Source organism: Topomyia yanbarensis, chromosome 1, assembly GCF_030247195.1.
Source record: "Topomyia yanbarensis strain Yona2022 chromosome 1, ASM3024719v1, whole genome shotgun sequence".
NCBI lineage: Eukaryota > Metazoa > Arthropoda > Insecta > Diptera > Culicidae > Topomyia > Topomyia yanbarensis.
The window spans coordinates 23,666,200-23,681,194 of NC_080670.1; the positions used below are offsets into that span (position 1 = coordinate 23,666,200).

The window sequence follows — 14,995 nt, forward strand, 5'->3', positions numbered from 1 at the left end:
GACCTTGACTGAGTCGAACCTCTCGTTTTGTTTTTGACAACACTAAGAAGTACGAAAGCGACGCACAACTCAAAAGTAAGTTAAAAGAACTTATTCTTTGGGTTGTTTTATTTTTGCGTATATTGTATAAATCTCGACAAACATATGATTACGGCCTAAAAGCCAACTGCCAAATTCCACTTTGAATGGAAATTCCAGACAAACCGTTACTAGTCGAACACCGTTCACAACAGTTTATTAAAGAGAAAACATTTCTCTTTCATTTACTACCAATATCTGTGATTGGCGTGTAACGGTTTGTCCGGAATTTCCATTCAAAGTGGATATTGACAGTTGGCTTTTAGGCCGTAATCATATGTTTGTCGAGAAATGTACACCACGCCAACTTTGACTCCTGCTTCCACGAAGGCCAAAAGCAAACTCGCTTTAGCACCTTTTCCTACTCTTAATATCAACTCTAAATTTAATTATGGTTAGGGTCCCCGATCGGTAAATACCTAATGCTGGTTTTCACACGGCTCGAAAGATAGCGTGGGGTACATTTGTACCCCACTATAACGTTCTAGGGTCTTTGTAGCTTTCAAAAACAATGACATGGCATCCACTCGAAATGTCATGTGCATGTATACATGCGAATAGTGCTGGTGACGCACCGAACCTGTCAAAATTTTGCTGTCACTGTCAATATGACTGTTGATAACATAAACAAGGCATATTTGCCGCATTATGAACCATTCACTTCTGATGATTTCAAAAAGGTTATATTATACTGTGGCAGAAATGGGTTTCCTCTCACAATCGGCAGTGATGCAAATGGAATACTTAAGTAGTACAAATTTGCATATACTTAATGTAAGAAATCGCCCTACATTTGCACGAGCTGTTAGAGAAGAGGTGTTAGATGTAACTTTCTGTTCTGACAGTATTACGTATGAGTTGGCAAATTGGCTCATACCGAACACGAGCTCGTTATCTGTTCATGCGTACATCGTCTCTGATCATTTAAACGTCTCGCTAGATATTGTCACAAATAATAATCCTAGATATGCGAACTGGGACATGTACGAAGAAACCTTGACGGCTAGGTTTCATGAGTATTTTCAGATGAGTGAATCTGTGACTTGGATGAGGTCGTGAATAAAACAAACACTACTTCGAGTCATGTCTGCTTCTATAGGAACCCCTCGGTAGAATATCGAACTTGTTCGACTCAAAAAGTTGTGTAGAAGAACTTGGAATCGCAGACCCAGGGATGGGTCGGATGCATAAGCTTTAGCTAGCAAAGCATACAGAAAAGGTTTCCGATCCGCTGAGAAAAGTGGTTGGAAAAGCCTCTGCACAAATGTCTGATGTTTCAATGAGTCTAGTAGTTCGGTAGATTAAAAAGTTACTTTCAAAATCAACAGACTCATGTCTGATCGATTAGAACTGCCAATGGTGAATACACGTGTGATGAAGAAATTTTACTAAACTAACATACACTTTCCAGGCTGTACGGAGACATCATCGACGACTGACCCTGAGTTCTTTTCAGGTATTTTCTGATTCTTGGGCATTTGCACGTATAATTGTAACAACCGAAATGATAAAATGGGCGATTAAAAGTTTCGCTCCATATAAGTTTCCGGGATAAGATGGAATTATCCCAGTTTTACTTCAAAGAGGATATGCACACTTTAAGCAAATTTAAAAAAAAAGTTCTTGCAGTCATGCAACAGGATACATTGATTGATTGACATTTATTTTATTTATCTAGTAGATATTTCACAAAAAATTACATAATTATACTCTTATTCCATTTTTAACAAATAACAAACATTTTCTTTTAAACACATTCACATTAGTCTCGTCCTTAATATCCCTTTACAGTGTATTGTAAAGCTTTGACCCTTTATAGAACAAAGAATTTTGCGTGGATGCTAACAGATAAGAAGCTGGTCTTATGTCGTTTGCAGATCGGGTGTCATACTGGTGAAGGTCTCTACCCCGTACAATTCGTGAATGCAGATATTCTGGCGCTAGCCCTCTTACCACTTTATGAATTAGGAGTAGAGTGAGAAATGTAACACGTTGCCTCACCGAAAGCCACTGCAGTGCATCTAACATGGTTCGAATTGATACTCTTTTGCTGCATCGTAGAATCAGTCTCATCACTTTGTTTTGCAACTTCTGAAGACGGTTCATCTGTTGTTCATTAGCAAGGAATATTATAGAAGGACAAAAATCAAAATGTGGCGATATTAATGTTTTGTACAGATGTATCAAATTCCACTGCGATAACTCTTTGCTTAACCGACACAGCACTCCGTATTTTTTCGCGATCTTTTTGATAGTGTAGTCGATGTGTTTTTTGAAATTTAGATTTTCATCTATAATCACTCCCAGGTATTTAATTTCACGTTCTAACACATTATTATCCAGCTTAACATTAACACAATCACAGTTCATTGGCTTTTTTCCAATCAATATGTATTTTGTTTTCGTCACGTTCAGTTTCAGTTTTTTAAACTTTAGCCAATAATTCAAACTTTCTAGATCACTATTCAGTTTTTCAGTAGCAGCAATAGCATTGTCGGAGGCAATAAATATCACAGTATCATCAGCAAACAAGTTTATATCACAGTATTTTAGAATTCTCTTCAAGTCGTTAATGTATAAAATAAATAACAGGGGACCCAGTACGCTTCCTTGTGGAACACCCACCGTGGTTTTCTTAGCGTCTGACAACACAGAATTGTACTTGGTTCTTTGACTTCGAGGATCCAAATAGGACGAGAACCATTGAAGAGCTGAGCCCGTGATTCCATATTTTGTCAGAGTGCTCACTAATCTCTTCCGTGAAATCGTTTCAAACGCTCGCTTCAAATCTAGGAAAACAGCAAACACGCAAAGTCTTTTCTCTAGGCTTTTCTTCCATTTGTCCAAAACCAGATTTAAAGCCGTTTCACAAGAATGGTTTTTTCTATAACCCGACTGTTCTGGTGTTAGAAGCTTGTGTATTGAAACAAAATTTAGCAGTTGTTCTTTTGCAATTAATTCCAACGATTTTTCGTAAAGAGGGAGCATGTTAATTGGCCTGAATTCTTCTGAGTTACTTGTTCCTTGAGTTTTTTTCAATTGGAACTACTATGGACTCCTTCCACGAGCTGGGAAAAACTCCTGTCGTTAACGACTCGTTAATCACGTCTAGTAGGATATTTCCAACGCAGTCGAACGAATCTCTCAACACTCTGGAATTAATGCCATCCGAATCGGTTTTTGCGTCTAATGACCAAATAACTGACCTTAGCTTTTGCAATGTTATGGGTTCAAATTGCTCAAAACGTTGGTTCGTAAACATTCCACTAATCAATCGGGGCTCCTCTGCATCATCGATTGAACTACTGATTTCTTCCACACTGCTAACGAAGTAGTCATTAAACTTTTGTGCTACTATCGATTCCTCCTGCACCTCGATGCCCTCGAACATTATGGACTTTGATCAGTCGTTTCAAATCCTCCACAATTATTTGCTGTTGCTTTTATGCTCATCAATACTGCGCTGCACATATTCCTTTTTACTTTGACGCAAGGTACACGAATATTCATTGCGGTACACTTTGTACACAGTCCACGCATAGTTCGAGTTCTGCTGTCGATATGCTCTATAAGCCTTATCCCGTCGTCGTTTCATCTCCAGTAGTTCCACACTGTACCATTTGCACGATTTCTTCGATTTGATGAACTTCACTAGCACCAATGTGTCCACCGATTTTTTCAAGATCTCGATCAAACAATCAGCCTTCTCATGTAGATCGCCAAGACTAGCTTCGTGGTTTATGTTTTCCCTCAACAACCGAATTAACGCCTCACGCGAGTAATTTTTCCAGCACTTTATCTTCACCCGTGTTTCTTCATTCTTCTCACATTCACCCTTGAATATCAAGCACAACGTTTCATGATCTGCAATCTTTAATTCACTCACTGGTTCAACATCAATATCACAATTTGAGAAAACAAGATCGATTGTGGTACGACTACTACGGGTAATACGGGTGAGGTCGTGTACATGCTGCTTCAATCCAAACGATTCTGCAGCTGCCGGAGATGACTTGAGTCTGGTTCTTTTGCCCAGTCGATGTTGAAGTCATCCGCTAACACGTTGAGTTTTGCCATATCAAGAAAACTATCCAGCCAAGTGTCCTCCAAAATTCTCAAGATGCATTGCTTTCACTAGGGGAATGGTAGACAACTCCATAGCGTCCAGGTTTCATTCCACGATATACTTCAATAGACAAGAACCAGTTTTTATCAATTTGCCTGTTATCCAATACGCGGAATTTCAAGCTTCTTTGGGTATAGATCATAACTCCACCTGTGTGTCTGGAATCAGAATAACAGCTAGTGTGATCGTAATCTTCAATGGTAAAACTATTGTCACCATACGACTCTGTTATGTGGGTTTCAGTAACCACTACTAACATTCCATTAGCGTGACGGGAAACAACTGTAAAATTCATTCTCAAAGCGACCGCGTCACTTTTGAGAAGGAAAAGAGCTTTTGACCAACCAGTTTGTCCTCCTGCCTTCTCAAATCAGTGGAAGATTTTATCAACCACTACGTTCGGCATGTTAGCTTAGGCGCTTAGGAGTTTTTCTTGATACCGAAGAAGCTTTTGACAACGTGTCTTTCGGATCCATTTTGGAAGCAGCACGAGGATGTGGAGTAATTTCATATATCACGAACTGGTTACCCGCAATGCTTAGCAACCGATATCTGTGCTCATTGTAAAGACAAGTAGAAATAATTAAACTGTATGTCTGCGGATATCCAGAAGGTGGTGCGCTGTCACCACTTCCATAGAACCTTGTCGCCGATGGCTTGATGAGGAAACTTAGTGACCTAGGGTTGCCGACAAATGGCTTCACCGATGACTATCATATAATGATCACAGGCATTTGCATTAACACACTATTTTATTTTATACAGCAAGCCTTATGTGATGTTGAGCAATGGTGTTTCCGTGTTGGACTAGCAGTTAATCCAAATAAAACATCAATGTTGCTTTTTTTGTTTAATGAGATCTCAGCTATTGAGGTTTTGGCAAAAGATGCAAAAAAACTGAGATTCGACAGAAAAAGTTAAGTGTGTATCTCAATATCAGGGTGTTGATCTATCCGCTCATCAAGAAGTGTTATCACAGACTAACAGACATAACACTAGGAGGGAATTCCCTCAAAAAACATGGATCCGGCAATTTTCCCAGAACACTAGCTCCACCATTTATTCACAGTCCCAAACACTCATTTGCTGGTGGGTTACCCCTCTGGTTTAAGAACAATTTTTCACTAGTGGTCTATCCCCCATACGCTTGCTCATATGTCAGTGGCGCCATAATTGCAAATGTGGCAACAGTCCCAAATACAAATATATTTAAAATGACTGTTAAAACGGGCGAAGCATTGTTTTCGAGTATTATGTCTGTTAGTCTGTGGTGTTATTTCCGTATTGTCTGTGTTCTCTATATCGTTATTTTCCTTAAAACTTCCCCAATCATTCCCATCAGGTAAATGACGAAAAGCTCATCTCATCAGCTTAAAATGAACTTCTTTTCTTGCGGGACATCATGCGCGACTACTGGTTTGCTCAGAATCACAAATCGTGTTTTCGTTTTTTTTTTTTGAGCTGGTGTCAATCCGGCTCTAGTTTAGTCCTGTCACTAAGTTAGTGCCGGATTCCGATGGGACGAAGTCGAAACTCAAATTCCACAACTATTTCAGAATTGTCGAACAATTACAGATAACTAGTTCGCTCTTGTGCTTTAAAAAACAAGGGCTCGTGTATAGCCTACACCAAAATGCCAGGTGTGCCACTGTTCAAAGAAAACAATATAGATTTCCAAATTGCTACCCAAATGACCGTGTTAAGTTTTAATTTTTCGTATGGAACCACTTTCTCTCAAGCACCAAACATTTCAAACAGTGCGGGAACAGTAATAAAGGAGAGTGCGCACTGATCCATTTATTCTCGGGGCGGGAAAGGGGGGTATGCAACATATGCCAGGATAATTAATTAGTAACGCTCGCAGAGCTTGGCTTCTTTTTGTGAAGTAACGAACAATGAACGAGTAGAACAATCGCACGAAGGAAGAATAGTATGAGAATGTGTACGACCGAGCTGCTGCTTTTTATGAACTAGTCAGTTGGACTTCGTTAATTGCGGTTGGGAACGGGTTCACACTGTAGGAGGTTGCTTTGGATGTTTTTATGATATCCAACTCTATTCAAATTGCAAAGCAGTTCAGATGGCTTGATTTGTAGAATATATCTCAAGAGGTTTGCGTCCTTGCTTATTGTTTAGTCCCCGCTCTAAATATATAGATTCAACGTGCCACAATGAAGATAATTATAATTCCCCAAAGCAGTGTCGTATCAGGAAGGCGAAAGACTGACGCGACACGTGATAAGACTTCATCAGTATTTGTTATCGCGCCGCCCACACCCCCCGGTGATCATGAAATTCAGCTATAGGCTAGAATTTCATTGACGACGACGGGTGGAAAACGACAGACTGGAGGTTAATTCCAACCGGGATGAAATTTCATTTCGCGTGTTAATTTTGAATGGCACGGAAAAGACATGTGTCGTGTGTCGTCTGTCTTACATCGAAAGCAAGTGTAGGAGAAAACCGCATTTACTGTTGGTTCCGAAATTATTATACTCCCATACCGAAAACTTGGCGCCGTCGTTTTGTGCCGTTCAACACAAGGACGCACGAGCTGTTACATGGTAATGATGGTTTGTGTGATTGTCTTTTGCACGATTAACGCTATTTTATGAGTGAAAATTATACGCCTCGAACATAAAGGATTGACGGTTTTTGTTTGGGTAGCGAAACGTTCGAAACATTGTTTGCGGCATTGTTCACTTCCACCGAAGGATGTGGTAGGTCTCTTTCACTACAATGGCACACCCGTTCTGTCTACACCAAGAGCTCTGATTTGATCGAAGCACTGCAAGAAAGACTCAAGAGACGAGTGCTTTTGAATATTAAATTTTCAACAAGGGAAATCTTAAGAACTATCCTTGAACCGGGGATAGCGGGCAAATTGTTCAGCCCACGTATATGTTATCGTGCTATGTGACAGACCGTCTTTTTGTACATAATTTAACCCCACCACGTATTATCAGTTCTATATTGGATTTAATTTACATATTCAAGACTTGTACCAACTATGTCTCAAATTAAGTTTGATTGGTCCTGAACATCGGAACATGCTCGAAAGAAATGGTGTAATTTTTTACACACATTTTTTACATTCTAATGTGCAACTTATTTAAAAATCGTGACACCTATATTGATGAAGTTAGTATGAATCTGATCATGGTTACAGTATTGTGAATATATGTATATGTCAACGATCCAGATATACTAGTCCTGTCTGCCTCTGAAAAAGAGGACCACATGTCTGGTAATTTGGAAGCCCCCAAATATCTGGGTCGCTGACCCCAGCCCAGTGTACCCACGCATAAATCCAGACTCACCCGAAACACAATCTTTCGCAGAGTCAGTTTACTACACAAACTACAACATTTTACCCACCATCTATCTATACTGCCCGCTCACGCTGATCCGAAAGGAATAACTTTGAACCTGCTATACGCAGCAAACTGCGCCATCGACGGGCATTATTAGGAAATCCAATTAATTAGTTTTCTCCTTTCTCTCTCTTGCAGGAACCCTGGTGCTACTGTGGCGGCGGGGCACCAACGTACTGACGGCCTCCCAGCTGATGGTGACCCGTGACGAGCGGATACGACTGGTCAACGGGTACAATCTGGAAATCTCCGAGCTGGAACCGCAAGATGCCGGTGACTACGTGTGCCAGATCAGCGACAAGATCAACAAGGATCAGGTGCACACCGTGGAGATTCTTGGTAAGTACCACAGCTAGCGGACCCCACAGTACAAATAATAATCCATCAGTGTTCGTACACAAATGGCAAAAACTTTGAGAGCCGTGCCTCGGAGCCAGCGCATACAGCGGTTCATTGCGAGGAACGGAAACTTATTCACTTAGTGGCTGCACAATCTCGCAAACAAAACAAGTATACGTGAAATTTCCTCGACTAATGAGCAGAAAGTCATTTGCGTGATGCCACTTGTGTGAGTTGCAAGGTACGCGAGTCTTTTCGCCACTACACCTTCCCCCCGTGGCAAAATAAGATAGGTGTTCACATCACTCCTGTGGGTAATCGGGAGCTTCAGACCACCGATGCGCCGGCGGAGGTTATGGTTATGAAGCAATTTGGAAATTATTACAACACAGTTCTCCCCCCATCTAATGCGATGCCATTTTTATGGCCCGGCCGAAACGAGTGCGTGCGGTTGTTGGCTCTTGTGCGGGGGAAAACTTTCTCCAGTCCCAGCAGCGCCATGGGCTTTAGCTGTATATGTAGTAACTATACTTCTGTATAAAGAGAGTTCCGCAAACCGTCTGCTGAAAGAGGCATGAAGATGCTTCGAAGTAACGCCGATGATGGGAAACAGCGAGTCACAGTCGCATTTCGCCAACACAGAGACACTCATATGCTCAACCGGAGGATGCGAAGTGGGTGGTAGGGGTACAGTAAGCTTTCGAGTGGGTGTCTCAAAGTATCATTTGCTCATTAGTCGTGCAGTTTACGGGCAACCAGCGCCAGCGGTAGCAAACGACGCTGCAGGATCCCCGCTAAAGCGGCACGTATCAGTTTGAGCAGAAGAAGAATAAAGAGTATAAATTTAGTTGGAAAATGTGCATGAAATTTTATTAAACTAATATTGTACCCATTATTATGCCGTTATGGTGGTTTCGAAGAAGTTTTGCGAGGGGGTGGTTATTGTATATAGCCTTCTCGGTTACTTGTTGTTCGATCATGATGATACGCCACTTCGGCACCATCAACAGATTGCTCGAGTAGAAAATTGGCAGTGTTGATATCGATTTTTTGCATGCTTTTTTATGTTGATATTTATTTCTCTAGATTTCTGTTTTATAAGGCGGAGTACAGATTAAAAAGTTAACAAGTGGAATATTGGGAATGAAACCTTGTTAAAAGATTACCTTCCCTATGGCAATCCCAGGGACAGGACCAGGTAGTCCGTGAACTGTACTATTGTATAGAAAAATTTCACTGTATCAAGTCCAAGTCGAACTGTACATACAAGGAGCGTCGCAATTCACATTAACGTAAAGATGAACATGTAAAGTATGTATTGTTCAAAATAATCTACTTTATTCATCCGAATTTTTCAATAAAATAGGCACATTGTTTTAATATGTGTGTCAAATCTTATTCCGATGTTTGTTTACATCAAATAGAATATGTATTTGATCTGATTCAAGTGTATTACTCATGTGGTTTCTTTGAACCCGCCCTTATTGAACGCGAGAAACACTTTCCGCTAGTCGCCTGCAGATGGCGAACTGAAAGCGAAGTGTAAACGTTTAGTAGGTGAATGGCGTATAAGTCAAAAATCGAACGGCATTCCTTTTTCGGTACTTTTTTCGATTTTTGCCAACACACGACCGAAAAGACACGAAACGGTTGGCATCTTTACGCAGAAAATATGTATGTAGGGGGCGCTACATGCTTGAGGTGGATTTTTTGTGTATGAACTGTCAAATTGTTAGAGAATTTTCAAAAGTTTGTATAATTTTTACATTTTTGCCTTTCTCATACAGAAAGGTTATGCAATCACTCTGAAAAACGCCAACCTAATCCCGGCCCGGAGGGCCGAGTGTCATATCCCATTCGACTCAGTTCGTCGAGATCGGAAAAAGTCTGTATGTGTGTGTGTGTATGTGTGTATGTATGTGTGTGTGTATGTGTGTGTGTATGTGTGTGTGTGTGTGTATGTATGTGCGTATGTGTCAAATAATGTCACTCATTTTTCTCAGAGATGGCTGGACCGATTTGCCCAAACTTAATCTCAAATGAAAGGTGCAACCTTCCCATCGGCTGCTATTGAATTTTGGATCGATCGGAATTCTGGTTCCGGAATTACAGGTTTCAGAGTGCGGCCACACAGAAATTTCTCATGTAAACTATAGGAAAAATTAAAAATAAAATTTTTATTTTTGATGCTAAATGTGTTCAAGGTGCATGAAACGTCGAGATTTGATTCAAACTCGAAAAAAAATTTGACAATTCACTTTTTTGGATTTTGGCACATTTTTGCCTTTCTCATATAGAAAGGTTATGCAATCACTCTGAAAAACGTCAACCTAATCCCGGCCAAATTTTTTTTTCGACTCGCATAAGGTTTTTGGATTTTAACAGGGGCGTAGTTGATGGTTTACGGAGAGGGGTTACACCCCCCCCCCTCTACTGTTCACTCCCCTCCTTTAAAAATCTCCTTAAATCACCCCTCAGACCACCACCTCATACCCCTCCCTTTCAACCCCATCATCTTTAAACCACCACTATATTACAAAGCATACCAATTTAAGCTGGGGAGTCGTTCGTTCATGGGACTTTCGCCCTCCTCACATACCCACCCCCGCATGACAAAATGAGTTAGCAAGCAGATAACATTGATCTAATGCTGATTAGGCTAATGGAGTATGATATTTTTTTGTTTCAAGTGTTTCACCGTCGACACGTAGCTCATCAAGTTCGTGGCTGGCATGCCATTGTGTATAAGAGCAGTGTACTAAGAATGTAATGGACATTTCCACAATTATGTTGAACATAAAAAGCCTCCGTGCCATAGTTTAGAGAAATGAGAAAGGCACAATTGCACCGCTAGGTGGATTAAAACAGGTTTTTTAAGAAAATCTACCATATCCGTTACTGAAAGTAACGGCGAAGAAAACTAATTTCCTGCAAGAAGTGCAAAAGAGAGATACCGTAGTATATTTTTAAATTTTAACTTTCAGACCCGCAATAAAACCACTTCGTAGAAAGTTTTGTGCGCTCGAATGAGAGCTAATTCTTGCCAAAAGTAATCTTTTGTTACACGTTGATGGGTTGATTAAATATTCTTAAATCGCGCGGTTATGAACCCTAACCTAGAAGTAAAGGCACAAATCCCCGACTATGTACGGGGAACGTGCCATTTGAGCCAATATATTCTGATTCCTGAACCTAGAAGTACGGTACAAACATTTTTGAAGATTTCTTATGTTTAACTTGAGTACATCTAATAAAACATATTATCATCAACTTCAAAATCGTGTTTCTTCTCCTCTGAGTCCATTATTCACCATGATTGATGCGTATTTAAGGAAAAATATCAAAAAGTTAAACCAAATCACTTAGCGCAGATATGATCTGTATATGTCTCAAAAGGAAATTAAGTTTTGCAGCAAAACGCCAATTGAGATTCAAATACAAATACTTTTTGTAACAATGTACAAAAATGACATGGAAGAGTATTATTAAGCCACGAAACAGTAACGACCAATTTCTTCACTGGATGAAAACCGGTTTTCGCTGAAAACCAGTTTTCGGGTTGCTAGTAACCAAGTAGCCGGTTTTCAACGAAAATCGGTTTTCATCCAAGTGAAGAAATTGGCCGTATGTTTTTAAATCACTTCGTATGAATTTATTGTGTAACTCGGTTGAAGTCACTCAAAGTTACAGCAAAAACTGTAGGTGCCAGGAACAAAGAAGTAAGCATCATTTTATACGATGTTGCGCATTCCTCTGTACGGAACTCTACATAATACACAGACTATAGGAAAAAACTACTTAAGCCTACGACTGAGAGTCTAAAAATACCGTAATTTTGTCTACGTGTTTCGATCTATTACAATCCTTCTTGATCTTAGTTCCAAAATTATGTCAAATATATCAATAATATACAGTCGTAAATCGCTGGTTGGACCACAGCCTTGTCCAACTAACGAATTTGATTCGCTAGTTGGACCGACTGACAAATGTCAAAAACTCTCCAAAGGAAATGTTGGCAGTGTAAATGCATCTCTTCACATCTCTAAATATTGTCAGATTGATTGTCAAAGTAAATTTGACTCGAGATTTTGACATTCAGATGCTTTTTAGTTGGACAATGGTCCAACTAGCGGAAGTCCAACTAAAAAGAGGTGCAGTTAAAAAGTGTCCAACCAGCGAATCGCGACTGTACTCTGTGCGAAAGGGATTTAATCATTTCGTTAAAAATCTTTGCCTTTTGTTTATATATGTTTTCCGATACAACGAACATGTTATAGATGGCGACACCGCCACCGTACAGTTAAATGCCCTTATAATATCAAGTGTAGCGTATGAAGTGTAATCGGTTATTTTTCGCAATGTAATGGCAACAAAAATACAACTTATTTATCGTTATGCCACGTATTAGTTGGGAATTTGTTAATTCAGTGTTGTAAAAGCATTTCACATGAGTGAGTTCACGCTGAAAGGTGTAATGACGATATGTGCCAGAGTAATTTTACAATAATTTACAGTAAATTCTAGTGTTATGCTACAATACAAACTTTGGCGTCCCTACAGTAAATTTCGGCTTTTACAACATAAAAGGGGGTTGGTTATGTATCCTAACATTAAAAAAAATCGATCTTTTTCATGCATTTTGTTCACGAAAACAGTAAAATTTAATGTGAATTTACTGTGTCAGTTTTTTGTTGAACAGTAAAATTGATTTTTACATGTAATTTTATTGTAAATCTACTGAGAGAACTCTGCGTTGAACAATTTTGAAACAGTAATAACTATATTTATTGTTTTATGATTGGCAGCCTTATTCTGCATTACGACGGATTGATTTTTCGAACGAATGTGGTTCGATCGAATCGGGCTCCCGTTCGATTTTGCTGTCGTTATTGAGAATGCAACTCACATTCGTTCGAAAAAGCGTAATGCAGAATAAGGCTGTGTTTCTAGGGTAAATGCTGTTGTAAAACTCTATTCGGGTACGTATAACACGAATGCGACTTTGTAAACTAAAATGTATTCAGTAAAAATTTCGGCGAATGACAACACGCGATTATCAAAATATACACTACTAAAACAAAACGCAACTAAATTTCAACAAGCTCTGCAGCATCAGAAACCAGTACGGAACATTAATGAACATGTTCTAGCTGCCAACATATATTATTATTTGGGAACAAAAGATGTTATGAAATAACCTTGATGTTATTGCGAATCTTTTCTAAAATCCACATCGTGACGTTTCAGCCATGCGCCACCAAGACGTGCGCCGAACTACGCGCATGTTCACTTTGCATTAGTGCAAGCGAAAAAACGGTTTAACGATTATTTTTGTTTCGTTCGCACTCATTTGTGTCACATATAGCAACAAATCGACGAAACGCTAGTTTATCTCGGGATAGACAATATTTATGTTCAATCTCTGCAACAAAAATTGCAACATTGTTCGGACTTTAGCGACTTAAACTGGTTGCGATTTACTACTTGGGATTGTACCCCCATACGAAATTGACCCCATTCTACTCTACTCTTTAAGTCTATACTATCGCCGCTATAGAACATTGCATGAAAATGTATAACCTCACTTTTCTGAGAGTTCAGAAAGCTTGTTTACATGACAATTTTAGATTCCACCCTACACGCCACCGAAAAACTACCTAAAATTCAGTACTTTTGACTCAATCTCGTGGTATCGTGCAGGAAGGTAAAATTACCCAGGTAACCAATAAGCATGCTGAATGCGTCTTAACGGCTACTTGATAAGCACTTAAGTCGTTTTAAATGCTATTTAAAAGTCGGTTTTGGCAAAATATACGGCTACATTACTGCTGTGCTATGAAAATGCTTTTTTACTACTGTTGTGCATTCAGAATGCTGCTTACTGGCAAGAAGTTTTTAAACAGTTTTTCAAATGCTGATTAACAACAGTTATGCATAACGAATGCCAGCATACTGCAAGAGGCATCCGGAATGCAACTTTTACGCTACTTTACTGCATACACTAATGCTAGATGGTTACCTGGGTAGGTAAACCGTGTTGAAGGTAGTTTCCATTTAACTACGGCAAAAATAATAACTCAACCTTGAGTTTAATTTACTTAAATTTAAGTTGAATTTACCTAATTTTGAGTATACCCCAAAAAACTTAAAAGTACCTTACTGCACGGAAGACCTCGACTGAGTCGAATCTCTCGTTTTGTTTTTGACAACACTAATAAGTGTGAAAGCGACGCACAGTTCAAAAGTACCTGAATTTAAGTTAAAAGAACTTATTCTGTAGGTTATTTTCTGGTAGCGTGTAGGATTGGCTCTCAAACGTGAAACTTTTTCGCTCGATGCGCCAACTAGATTTCATGTTTGGTACTAATCAAATGATGAAAACATTTTCTTGCATTGATAATATAGGATGGTTGTTCTATTTTAATTGTTTTAAAATAAATATCACATAGTTTCACAAAAAGCTTGATTACAGGTGATAGGAAAACACTTGTTCTTTCGTTTGACACCAAAACATTCAGTTGAACTCAATATTTTATTGCGAATTATTGAGATCCGGAATTATTTTCGTAATGTTGAGGTTAGGTTGGTTGTTTTAGATATAGAAAATATTTATCTAGAAATTGGATTTATCAGGGGATAACCTCGACTGCCAACAACTGCTCTCTTTAATCCAGTGATTTTTGTCCACCATCGTGTTTTCTATCGAAATTTCAATCTCTGAATTTCATTTTAGTATAAATTGAAACCAGAAGAACAAATGTGAGTGAAGTAACAAGAAATTTACCATCTGGATATTTTTCAGAGGTAGGAAACATATTTTCTTCATCAATATTACTTTTCATTAGAAGAAATAACATTTAATTATAATATTGATTGACTCAAATTCAGAGTTTACTTTCCAATGTGTTTTGACGGATGAAAATAAAAACATCATCATTGCACTTTCGTGCCATCTTGCGGTCTACATCCCGCTTTAGATCGCGAATAGGATCCGCCAGCTGGCTTCTTCTTATATTGCGCACTTCCCACCAACCTGGACTCCGCACTTTTAAAGTGCGAGTGATCTCAAAACTGCGAG

General features: G+C 39.2%; 1 protein-coding gene across 1 annotated transcript in view; it reads left to right on the top strand.

The window, feature by feature from the left end:
• Positions 1-14,995, top strand: part of LOC131677095 (limbic system-associated membrane protein-like) — an 825,653-nt gene that overhangs the window by 681,957 nt on the left and 128,701 nt on the right. The window contains exon 5 of the mRNA XM_058956682.1: positions 7,717-7,917. Coding sequence (XP_058812665.1) covers positions 7,717-7,917 — 201 coding nt within the window. The remainder of the gene's footprint in view (positions 1-7,716; positions 7,918-14,995) is intronic.